Below are 13,655 nucleotides of genomic sequence, written 5' to 3'. Positions count from 1 at the left end.
ACAGACTGCAGAGTACCCGAGGGTTGCCTCCACAGACTGCAGAGTACCGGAGGTTTACCTCCACAGACTGCAGAGGAAGTTTTAGGACCAGTTTGCCAAAAAGGACTAAATAGCCATTTTAAAAGAAGATTCTCAGTTCAGCATGCTTCCTAGTCCAGTAGGCTTAATCTGGGTGTGGGAAGCCGGCTATAAGAGGGCAGTAGGCCGAACAGGCTTACCCTCTGCAAACTTGATCTCCTACTAGTTTAGACTATAGTTGAATACTCTGAGCTGTGTGAGGATTGAGTCAGCCAGTGAGCAGAACAGATCTTACCCTCTGCAAACTTGTTCTCCAGCTCGGTGTTGCCGATGGCCTTGGCTGCCTGACACATCTGACGCAGTAGCTCCTCCAGGCGACGCATACAGCGGATTATACTACCTACAGACAGACAGACAGGGATCAATATGCAAACAGACAACTCAGCACAGCGCAGGGAGACAGAATTATACTCCTTCAGACCGACAGAAAGTAGGGTTATACTAAAGACCGACAGAACGGGAGGTTATATTTAAGACCGACAGAACGGGAGGTTATATTAAAGACAGACAGAACGGGGGGTTATACTAAAGAGACAGAACGGGGGATTATACTAAAGACCGACAGAACGGGGGATTATACTAAAGACCGACAGAACGGGGGATTATACTAAAGACCGACAGAACGGGGGATTATACTAAAGACCGACAGAACGGGAGATTATACTAAAGACCGACAGAACGGGGGATTATACTAAAGACCGACAGAACGGGGGATTATACTAAAGACCGACAGAACGGGAGATTATACTAAAGACCGACAGAACGGGAGATTATACTAAAGACAGACAGAACGAGGGATTATACTAAAGACAGAATGGGGGATATACTAAAGACCGACAGAACGGGAGATTATACTAAAGACCGACAGAACGGGAGATTATACTAAAGACCGACAGAACGGAGGATTATACTAAAGACAGAACGGGGGTTATACACTAAAGACAGAACGGGGGATATACTAAAGACCGACAGAACGGGGGATTATACTAAAGACCGACAGAACGGGGGGTTATACTAAAGACAGACAGAACGGGGGGTTATACTAAAGAGACAGAACGGGGGGTTATACTAAAGAGACAGAACGGGGGGTTATACTAAAGAGACAGAACGGGGGGTTATACTAAAGAGACAGAACGGGGGGTTATACTAAAGACAGACAGGGTTATACTAAAGACATAGCACAGACACAGGGCTGAGTGCAACACAGATTATACTCCCTATGGACAGAGCAAAGAGACGGGGCTCATTATGCAAACACTCCCTTCAGCCAGTTCAGCACAAAGCACAGAGAGAAACAGGGGTCAGTTTGACCAAAGCAATACCTGACTATCAAGCCTGATAGACCCAAGTCAAAATAACAACATTGGAGCCACCAAGGCTCAAGGGAAGGGGAGAGTTGCAATAAAGTTAGAGTTGCAGGTAATCATTAAGGGTTAACTGAAACAACCTTGGGATTGTTCAGTGAGTACCTACTACACCACGACGTGGTACCCTGAGTACCAGCCACACCACAACGTGGTACCATGAGTACCAACCACACCACAACGTGGTACCATGAGTACCAACCACATCACAACGTGGTACCCTGAGTACCAACCACACCACAACGTGGTACCATGAGTACCAACCACACCACGACATGGTACCATGAGTACCAACCACAACAAGGCTCCCCCTGTCAGAGTGACCAGACCCCTACTCAACGAGAGAGAAGACCAATACTCCCTCTTACTCACTCCAACTCCCCATCCCCCCTTAGTAAAACACAACCACAGTTTCCAGCCAAGCTTAGCTTCACATGGAACCCAGAGCCAAAATCTCAGACAGATCTAATAAATTAACTTGGATCATGGTCGTCGTAATTAAAAAGGAAGATGCATATTTGACTGCTCATGTCAGGGTGATATCCGGAGCCAAATACGAGCGTTCTCTCACAGTGACCTTGGGGAGAGAATGAGAGCTTTAGGGGGGGGGGATCGGTTTCAGTCATTTCTCATTATTTTAAATCCTCTACTCTCATGATGCCTTAAAGGGATACTTCGGGATTTTGGCAATAAAGCCCTTTATCTACTTCCCCAGGGTCTGATGAACTCATGGATACCATTTTTATGTCTCTGTGTCCAGTATGAAGGACTTTAAACGCAGTTTTGAGAGCCAATGCTAACTAGTGTTAGCGCAATGACTGGAAGTCTATGGTATCTACTAGCATGCCAGCAGTTACCATAGACTTCCAGTCATTACACTAATGATAGTTAGCAAGTTCCTTCAAACTAAACGCAGAGACATAAAAATGGGTATCCCTTTAAAGCTACAATCTGGGATTAGTTTTTCAGCGAAACGGCAGCGCCGTCCCTTGTTTTCGTATACAGCTGAGGGATTGGGATGGGGCTGGGGAAATGCAGGCCAAACCCCTCTCAAATTCATAGACAGTGCCACTCTTGATGTAAGGCCAGTCCATTGCATCCATTTGATAGTTGTTAACATTTTGAAGCTATACATATTGCAGCCCATTGAAGGTCATCCAGGGCTGGTTAATATTTTTTTGAAGAATCTCTCCCACTCCAAGCCTCCAACAATGTACCTCTTTCAGACAAAAACAATTCCTGACAAGATATTGGACCACAGCCAAATCAGAACGCAGAGAATGTTTCAACATTAGAGTTCTTCACCAGGTCTTTTGGCTCACCTTCAATATACTACAACATGTCACTCTGGATAAGAGCGTCTGCTAAATGACTTAAACGTGAAATGTGAATGTACTACAACATGAACAATGCCAAAACTAATTAATAGTGTTATTAACTACTAGTTGTAGACATTGGAAACAGAAAGACCCCACACGGAAACAGAAAAACAACAATTGGTAAGTGCTCAGCCATCCATTTCATTGGCATTGGGGGCAGGCGTTAAGCGAGTTACCTTGCACTGATTGTAAGTTTGATAAGATCACCTGCTAAATGACTCAAATGCACGTACAATTTACCTTCAAAGATGTCTGATGTCCTGCATAAAAACAACATTTGGAAAGAGCTGTCCATTTCATAGTTCTGGACCGGTATTAGGGCGACAGGTATTGGTGGGGTACTTACCTTCGAAGACGTCGGTCATCTTGCAGATCTGAGCGAAGGTGGATCCGTTAGCCCAGGTGTAGACCACGTCCATCAGGTGAGGCCTGAACTTGTCCAGGTACGTCTCCTCATCCACCTCCAGTTTAGCCTCCGCAGACACCTTGGCAATGCGCTTGGCACACTCCTGACAACCAGACAGTTCAGGAAAGCAGACATTGAATAATAAATAACATGTTCAAGCTCAGAATAATTAATCAAAGTCGGTTGGGAGCTCAATCCTTGTAAAATAAAGTAAATAGAAAATGGACAGGAAATGTATTATTCATTTCAGCTTTATTGTAGTTTGCTGTTCATCTCAAGCAGCCATTCACATGAAGGAAAACACTCAGGCAGGGAGACCCAATCTTAAATCTTTCACCAAACATCTAGATTGTAGACTGTGGACCTAGTTGGCTTGGCAGTGCTGACAGGTTTCAGCAGACAGAAACAGCAATAAGTCAATAGAACAGGTAAACTGGTTGGCTGCCAAGTCTCACATACATTGCAGTGTAGTTAAACATGTATGCTTTGGTTTAGCATGAGCTAAGTCTTAGAAACCACACATCTGAAAAGCAGACTAAACCAGGTCTGTGGGGTGTTTCACAAAGCACCGTCACCAAGTATCCAGTTTGTTACCATGCCCATTGCAATTCTATATTTATGAAGTTATTTAATAATATTTAGAAAAGCCAGCTGCTAAACTCATTGGCTGTGCCCCAAATCCACTACTTTTGACCAGGGACACACATTGATCCTGCTTTGTAACCTAGGCTAACCCCATGGACAGCTCCTATTCTGCAGTGTAGTGATGAATGTTTACCTGCATCTGTCTCAGTGGTCCAGCCAGCTGCTCTGTCAGCTTGGGCATCTCGTTTGCCTGAGGGAAGAAAGAGAACACAAACATGACGTTAGTCTAACGCTTCGGATACGACCACCTGCTGCGTGTCGAAGAGCAGTGGATGTTTTCAACATGCAGAAATGTTGGAAAATCAACAGAAAATGTCAGCCGATGTTGTGGTCCGAGGCACTCGGTAGCAGGATAATTAATCTGTCTCTGCTCCTGTACTCCTAAGTGTCAATAAAACATTACTGCCGTCTGTCGGTTATTGATTTAAGAAACATGCCGAGTGACCCACTTTAGTAATGGGAGGGAGCACTCACACTGCAGAGCATCTGGTTCTACTGTGTCGGCTAAGTGTTTCTTCTCTAAAGGTCACGGATGACCTTAGCATTTTCTCCCTCCACCCTAGCTGCTAGATCTCAAACTAGAAACGGTCACACTATTTTGTCCTTAGCTTCAATTGGGATGTCCTTTGATAGCCTGACTAACAATAGGACGCCGGACGACAGCGGGGGCGACAGGACGCCGGACGACAGGACGCCGGACGACAGCGGGGGCGACAGGACGCCGGACGACAGGACGCCGGACGACAGGACGCCGGACGACAGCGGGGGCGACAGGACGCCGGACGACAGCGGGGGCGACAGGACGCCGGACGACAGCGGGGGCGACAGGACGCCGGACGACAGCGGGGGCGACAGGACGCCGGACGACAGCGGGGGCGACAGGACGCCGGACGACAGCGGGGGCGACAGGACGCCGGACGACAGGACGCCGGATGACAGCGGGGGCGACAGGACGCCGGACGACAGCGGGGGCGACAGGACGCCGGACGACAGGACGCCGGACGACAGCGGGGGCGACAGGACGCCGGACGACAGCGGGGGCGACAGGACGCCGGACGACAGCGGGGGCGACAGGACGCCGGACGACAGCGGGGGCGACAGGACGCCGGACGACAGCGGGGGCGACAGGACGCCGGACGACAGCGGGGGCGACAGGACGCCGGACGACAGCGGGGGCGACAGGACGCCGGACGACAGCGGGGGCGACAGGACGCCGGACGACAGCGGGGGCGACAGGACGTCGGACGACAGCGGGGGCGACAGGACGTCGGACGACAGGACGCCGGACGACAGCGGGGGCCACAGGACGCCGGATGCCAGCCGGGGCGACAGGACGCCGGACGACAGCGGGGGCGACAGGACGCCGGACGACAAGACACTGGAAGACTGCGGCATGTGAATGTCACAGAGCCGATCTGCTGACAGACAACAGAGAGGCACGAGAGACGGAGACCTGCAGGCAGTAGACATGACATATAGACGATTATAGAAGACTAAATTGCAATGTAGACAGATATCATATGATAATACACAAACACATGGAGCTGGCCCATTAATGTAGTGCTGACATGATGATACACACGGCACTAGACCTTTCCTCAAGACTACACCTGTAGCTAGACCCTTACTTCAGGCATTTCACACCCCAGCACCAAGTTGGAACAGCCCCTAACTGAGGGCTGCCATAATGGGGCCAGCAGTGGAGAGTCTCTGGCTCTGCATCTCCCTGCTTACAGAGGGGGGAAACGTGCCAGAGACCTACAAAGGCCTACTTTTAACAGATTGACCGCCCACTGCCTGGACGTTTAGAGAGTGGAATTTGTTATTGGGGAGGTCTGAAATTGAGCTAAAGCCAAGACAAAACGTTTTCAAACATTTGACACAGGAATTCCTTGAGGGGAGAGGAAGCGCCAAGAGGACGTACTGGAGATCTAATTAATCTTTAAAACACTTCAAATTCAAGAGATGGGGTCACTAGGCTACTATCAGGTAATAGGTTAGAGTGCTTTTCTTGATGTATGTATGTATGTATGTATGTATGTATGTATGTATGTATGTAAGAGGTGTCGTGATGGTATTTAAAGTTGAAGAGTGTGGGAAAGGAGGATGTTGTTTATCCGGCCAAAAGTGTTTTATCTGATTGCGTAGGAAATGTACTGTGCATGTGAGTGTGTGTGTGGCTTACATTCTCCTGGAAGACGAAGACACTGAGCAGAGCAGTAACCTGTTCTGCAGTCAGATCGTTGAACAGACCGTTGAACACCATCTCAGTCAACAGCAGCTCATCAGCACTGGATCAAACACAATACAGCTCTCAGATCAGTCACAGTGTCATTATAGATGGTTTTTTTTACCGCATGTTCATATACACTGAACAAAAATATAAACGCAACATGTAAAGTTTTGGTCCCATGTTTCCTGAGCTGAAATAAAAGATCCCAGAAATGTTTCACACGCACAAAAAGCTTATTTATCTAAGAAACAATTGCACAAATTTGTTTACATCCCTGTTAGTGAGCGCTTCTCTTTTGCCAAGATAATCCATCCACCTGACAAGTGTGGCATATCAGGAAGATCATTAAACAGCATGATCAATTCACAGGTGCACCTTGTACTGGGGACAATAAAAGGCCACTCAAAATGTTTTGTCACAACACAATGCCACAGATATCTCAAGTTTTGAGGGAGCCTGCAATTGGCATGCTGACCTCAGGAATGTCCACCAGATCTTTTGCCAGAGAATTTAATGTTAATTTCTCTACCATAAGCCGCCTCCAACGTTGTTTTAGAGAATTTGGTAGTATGTCCAACCGGCTTCACAACCGCAGACCACATGTAACCACGCCAGCCCAGGCCCTCCACATCTGGCTTCTTCACCTGTGGGATCGTCTGAGACCAGCCACCTTAACAGCTGATGAAACTGTGGGTTTGCACAACCGAAGATTTTCTGCACAAACTGTCAAAAACTGTCTCAGGGAAGCTCATCTGCGTGCTCATCTTCCTCACCAGGGTCTTGACTGGACTGCAGTTTGACGTCGTAACCGACTTCAGTGGGCCTTCGACGGCCACTGGCACGCTGTAGAAGTTTGCTCTTCACGGATGAATCCTGGTTTCAACTGTACCGGGCAGATGGCAGACCGGGCAGATGGCAGACCGGGCAGATGGCAGACCGGGCAGATGGCAGACCGAGTATATGGCATCATGTGGGTGAGCGGGTTGCTGATGTCAACATTGTGAACAGAGTGCCCCATGGAGGCGGTGGGGTTATGGTATGGGCAGGCATAAGCTACGGACAACGAACACAATTGCATTTTATCGATGGCAATTTGAAAGCACAGAGATACTGTGACGAGATCCTGAGGCCCATTGTCGTGGCATTCATCCAATGCCATCACCTCATGTTTCAGCATGATAATACACGGCCCCATGTCGCAAGGATCTGTACACAACTTATTGGAAGCTGAAAATGTCCAAGTTCTTCCGTGGCCTGCATAACTCACGAGACATGTCACTCATTGAGCATGTTTGGGATGCTCTGGATCGACGTGTGCGACAACGTATTCCAGTTCCCGCCAATATCCAGCAACTTCACACAGTCATTGACGAGGAGAGGGACAACATTCCACAGGTCACAATCAACAGCCTGATCAACTCCATGCAAAGGAGATGTCATGCTGCATGAGGCAAATGGTGGTCACACCAGATACTGACTGGTATTCTGATCCACACCCCAATTTTTTTTTTTAAAGGTATCTTTGACCAACAGATTCATATCTGTATTCCCAGTAGGGCTGACCCCAATTATTTGGCTGGTTGATTGTTTGGTCAATAGGCTGTTGGTTGACCAAGATTTGTTTTAGTCGAGCAGTATCAAATATATATATATTTTTTTTATGGCACACGAGACACCTGTCCTATTCGCGCCCACCTCTGTGAACTAATTCATTGCTGAGGCCGAGACTAATCCATTGCGGAGGCCATGGGGATGGAACAGTCTAGGGGAGTGTGGTTGCACAATGCACGTCTCTCCCCCCAGAATGCGCCCTCTCCCGTTAATTTGTGCACATTAATTGTTTCATAACTTCATTGTGTGAATTGTTTGCGTTTGATTTTTAGTGTCTATCAATTCCCCATTACATATATCACCAGTAGTACATTTACTGTTAATTCCTAATCAACAATGTTTGTTTGGTTACGGTAATGTCTGTTAATGCATTCAATGTATTATTATTCCAATCTATTAACATTATCATTGTCGGAGTGGACCAGTTGTTTGCAGAGCACACAACCTATGCTACACTTGTGAGAAACAAGTTTTGGTATATTTCATTCCATTTATGAGTTTTGTCAATTTAGTCATTGTCTGGTGTTTGGAGCGCTCCCTGTCAATGTTGAGTAAGAACGCGCACCTGATTACGCATAGAAGTAGGCCTATAGGCTACCTGGCCTGCGTGCAAATGTTGGCATATAAAATGTGCCCATTTGGGGATAAAATTGTATTTCTGATTGGTTTAATGCACCACCACTTATGAGCTGTGGAGCTTCTCAAAGTAATGTTTTCTTCAACGCAAACAGCAAGCAAACAAAGTCTGATTTTACATCCATTGAGAATGACAATAATTCCTCAATTTATTCGAAAAATCTTTTCAGCTCTCTCCCTTTCGATAACCACTCAGCATGAAACTGAAAAATGTCATGCTCTGATCCATGCTCTGATCATAAAATAGGCCTACCTGATTACTTCTTATCCCTTGTGCAAATAGCTTACAGCTGTGTCTGTTCCGAGCTCACTGAAGCTGGAAACTGAGGGCCCAGAATATTTTATACAATGTTGCAAGGAGCTTCAGGCCAGAATAGTTGATACAATGTTTCAAGTTCGTTGCAGAAAGGCCATGCGTAGCCAATGTGATTTACAGTGGGGAGAACAAGTATTTGATACACTGCAGGTTTTCCTACTTACAAAGCATGTAGAGGTCTGTCATTTTTATCATAGGTACACTTCAACTGTGAGAGACGGAATCTAAAACAAAAATCCAGAAAATCACATTGTATGATTTTTAAGTAATTAATTTGCATTTTATTGCATGACATAAGTATTTGATCACCTACCAACCAGTAAGAATTCCAGCTCTCACAGACCTGTTAGTTTTTCTTTAAGAAGCCCTCCTGTTCTCCACTCATTACCTGTATTAACTGCACCTGTTTGAACTCATTACCTGTATAAAAGACACCTGTCCACACACTCAATCAAATAGACTCCAACCTCTCCACAATGGCCAAGACCAGAGAGCTGTGTAAGGACATCAGGGATAAAATTGTAGACCTGCACAAGGATGGGATGGGCTACAGGACAATAGGCAAGCAGCTTGGTGAGCAGGCAACAACTGTTGGCGCAATTATTAGAAAATGGAAGAAGTTCAAGATGACGGTCAATCACCCTCGATCTGGGGCTCCATGCAAGATCTCACCTCGTGGGTCATCAATGATCATGAGGAAGGTGAGGGATCAGCCCAGAACTACACGGCAGGACCTGGTCAATGACCTGAAGAGAGCTGGGACCACAGTCTCAAAGAAAACCATTAGTAACACACTACGCCGTCATGGATTAAAATCCTGCAGCGCACGCAAGGTCCCCCTGCTCAAGCCAGCACATGTCCAGGCCCGTCTGAAGTCTGCCAATGACCATCTGGATGATCCAGAGGAGGAATGGAAGAAGGTCATGTGGTCTGATGAGACAAAAATAGAGCTTTTTGGTCTAAACTCCACTCGCCGTGTTTGGAGGATGAAGAAGGATGAGTACAACCCCAAGAACACCATCCCAACCGTGAAGCATGGAGGTGGAAACATCATTCTTTGGGGATGCTTTTCTGCAAAGGGGACAGGACGACTGCACCGTATTGAGGGGAGGATGGATGGGGCCATCTATCGCGAGATCTTGGCCAACAACCTCCTTCCCTCAGTAAGAGCATTGAAGATGGGTCGTGGCTGGGTCTTCCAGCATGACAACGACCCGAAACACACAGCCAGGGCAACTAAGGAGTGGCTCCGTAAGAAGCATCTCAAGGTCCTGGGTGGCCTAGCCAGTCTCCAGACCTGAACCCAATAGAAAATCTTTGGAGGGAGCTGAAAGTCCGTATTGCCCAGCGACAGCCCCGAAACCTGAAGGATCTGGAGAAGGTCTGTATGGAGGAGTGGGCCAAAATCCCTGCTGCAGTGTGTGCAAACCTGGTCAAGACCTACAGGAAACGTATGATCTCTGTAATTGCAAACAAAGGTTTCTATACCAAATATTAAGTTCTGCTTTTCTGATGTATCAAATACTTGTCATGCAATAAAATGCAAATTAATTACTTAAAAATCATACAATGTGATTTTCTGGATTTTGTTTTAGATTCCGTCTCTCACAGTTGAACTGTACCTATGATAAAAATTACAGACCTCTACATGCTTTGTAAGTCAGAAAACCTGCAAAATCGGCAGTATATCAAATACTTGTTCTCCCCACTGTATATGTGGGTTTTTTGGTGTGTTTTTTTTGTATTTTACCCCCTTTTCAATGACGATCTTGTCTCATCGCTGCAACTCCAACGAGCTCGGGAGAGGCGAAGGTCGAGTAATGCGTTCTCCGAAACATGACCCGCCAAACCGCGCTCCTTAACACCCGCCCGCTTAACTCGGAAGCCAGCTGCACCAAAGTGTCGGAGGAAACACCATTCAACTGACGACCGAAGTCAGCCAGCAGGCGCCCAGCCCGCCACAAGGAGTCGCTAGAGAGCGATGAGCCAAGTAAAGCCCCACCGGCCAAACCCTCCCCTAACATTGCTGGGCCAATTGTGTGCCGCCCTATGGGACTCCCGGTCACGGACGGTTGTGACACAGCCTGGGATATTTTAAATTTTTTGGCAATAGTTACTTTTTAGGTTTGTATCATTTTCAATTGTATAGAATTTTTATGAACCACATGACAATGAATTTGAAATATGAATACATTATTATAAATGAAATTAAACTGTTCCACGTAAATGTGCATATGAAAACCATAACTGGCAAGCAGATCGGTAGAAATGGTAAGATAAATTGGCATTCCACATAAGGTTTGCCGATTCCTCGTGTAGCCTGTTACTGGCAACTTCAGGAGAGTAACAGGCAGAATCTGCGAAAGCCTGTAGGAGCGGGAGGAGAATGGTCGGGACAGGTTACGTCTTCTGGTTATCTTGATCTCTGGCTCCCTCTTGAGTCATTTGTGTCTTATTTCATCAAACAGTGAGCTTAAAGCATCAGACAAGCTCAATGCATATATAGTTGATTTTATTAAAACACATAGGGTGTGTATATATGGACAAATACACATTTTAATTTTGTCCAATCGATTGGTCGAAAAAACAGATGACTTTCGGTCTACTAAGATTTATTTTTTGGCGGGGACAGTCCTAATTCCCAGTAATGTGAAATCCATAGATTAGGGCCTAATGAATTCATTTCAATTGACTGATTTCCTGATATGAACTAACTCAGTAAAATCTTTGAAATTGTTGTATGTTGCATTTATATTTTTGTTCAGTGAGAATATAACTGTTCTAAGATCAGTTGAACATTTCTGTTCGCAGCAGCTCATCAGCACTGGATCACACAAAGCAATAACACAGGTATCAGATCTGTCACAGTATTGTTACAGATAGATTCAATAGCATGGTAATATACACACTGTTCTAGGATCAATCATTTTTATTACAGAGAGGGGTTTAATACAGCCTTAGACAGAATTATAACATAACCTTGCTTTTAAATAGGTTACATGATAAGATTGGGCTCGGTACATCTGCTATTGTCTGGTCTTAGATTAGAACTACCTCAGATCGCCATGTATCTATGTGGATGGAGTTAAATCTGACTAGTCTAGGTTCTATTCTAGGTCCTGTGCTTTTCACCATTATCAAAATGCAAACGGAGTAAAGCGTTACTGCCGCAGATCTTCTTTTCCTTACCTGCTGATCTCACAGGCCACTCGGCCCTTCATCTCGATGACATCAGAGGAAGTGGCGAACCCCAGACGCCTCAGGACACGCTTCCTGCACTTCAGCTCATCCATCTGAAGCACAGTCCTAGCCTTCTTCAGCTCCTGCTTGGCCCCTTTAATGTCCCCTGCAATCTGACAGACAGACACACAGGATAACACTGTTTAAGACATTACCCTCTAATAAGGAAATGTATAAAGAAAATATTAGTGCTCTCAAGTTTTTTTGGATAGAAAAGGTGCTTAGGCATTGCAGGGGGCGTGGCAATGGGCGCGGTCAGCGCAGCAGAATTATTTTGAACATTTTAAAGGCCCCCATTTTGGTGTTTTTGTGTGTACAATTTTAGCAATTTTATGCCAATTTCCTGCAATTCTCCTTGGAGCCAATACACATTTTAGCAGTTTTAAAAGTTAATTTCCTGCAATTCTACACATTTTGCCATGGACCTGAGAGAAAACGTTGCAGTTTTAAAGCACATTTCTAGGGATTCTACACATGAGAGAAAATGTTGCAGTTTAATAAAGTACAGTTTGGACTTAGGCGTACAAAAAAACGCTTAGGCGGCCTGCACAAGTGTTTCTATGGCAGACAAATCCCTGCTCTCAGTGCAAACAAAACTTTTAAATGTACTATTTTATTCATATAATAAAGCCATGACGGTGATGTTTCAAATCAACATTTAATAATAAAAATGTATTTGTCACATGCGCTAAATACAACAGGTGTAGACCTTACCGTGAAATGCTTACTTACAAGCCCTTAACCAACAATGCAGTTTAAAAAATAGTTTAAAAAATATTTCCTAAATAAACTAATAAAATAAAAAGTAACAATAAAATAACGAGGATACAATTGAAGTTGGAAGTTTACATACACCTTAGCCAAATACATTTCATCTCAGTTTTTCACAATTCTTGACATTTAATCCTAGTAAAAATTCCCTGTCTTAGGTCTGTTAGGATCACCACGTTATTTTAAGAAAGTGAAATGAATAATACACTGCTTGAAAAAATAAAGGGAACACTAAAATAACACATCCTAGATCTGAATGAATGAAATAATCTTATTAAATACTTTTTTCTTTACATAGTTGAATGTGCTGACAACAAAATCACAAAAATTATCAATGGAAATCAAATGTATCAACCCGTGTCTGGATTTGAAGTCACCCTCAAAATTAAAGTGGAAAACCACACTACAGGCTGATCCAACTTTGATGTAATGTCCTTAAAACAAGTCAAAATGAGGCTCAGTAGTGTGTGTGGCCTCCACGTGCCTGTATGACCTCCCTAAAATGCCTGGGCATGCTCCTGATGAGGTGGTCTCCTGATGGATCTCCTCCCAGACCTAGACTAAAGCATCCACCAACTCCTGGACAGTATGTGGTGCAACGTGGTGTTGGTGGATGGAGCGAGACATGATGTCCCAGATATGCTCAATTGGATTCAGGTCTGGGGAACGGTCGGGCCAGTCCATAGCATCAATGCCTTCCTCTTGCAGGAACTGCTGACACACTCCAGCCACATGAAGTCTAGCATTGTCTTGCATTAGGAGGAACCCAGGGCCAACCGGCCCCCCAAAGAAATGCCACCCCACACCATGACTGACCCACCGCCAAACCGGTCATGCTGGAGGATGTTGCAGGCAGCAGAACGTTCTCCACGGCGTCTCCAGACTCTGTCACGTCTGTCACATGTGCTCAGTGTGAACCTGCTTTCATCTGTGAAGAGCACAGGGCGCCAGTGGCGAATTTGCCAATCTTGGTGTT

At 45.5% G+C, this 13,655-nt stretch overlaps 1 protein-coding gene across 1 annotated transcript in view; it reads right to left on the bottom strand.

The window, feature by feature from the left end:
- The window catches only part of LOC311136166 (exosome RNA helicase MTR4-like), a 58,170-nt gene that overhangs the window by 943 nt on the left and 43,572 nt on the right, over positions 1–13,655 (bottom strand). Inside the window, exons 21-25 of the mRNA XM_084170257.1 lie at positions 11,858–12,021; positions 6,058–6,163; positions 4,006–4,062; positions 3,168–3,330; positions 314–418 (exon numbers count right to left, since the gene is read on the bottom strand). Of these exons, the coding sequence (XP_084026383.1) occupies positions 314–418; positions 3,168–3,330; positions 4,006–4,062; positions 6,058–6,163; positions 11,858–12,021 (595 nt within the window). The remainder of the gene's footprint in view (positions 1–313; positions 419–3,167; positions 3,331–4,005; positions 4,063–6,057; positions 6,164–11,857; positions 12,022–13,655) is intronic.

The sequence above is a fragment of the Coregonus lavaretus genome (genome assembly GCF_964263955.1).
Source record: "Coregonus lavaretus genome assembly, chromosome: 10".
Taxonomy (NCBI): Eukaryota; Metazoa; Chordata; class Actinopteri; order Salmoniformes; family Salmonidae; genus Coregonus; species Coregonus lavaretus.
This window is presented reverse-complemented; position numbering and strand designations above follow the sequence as displayed.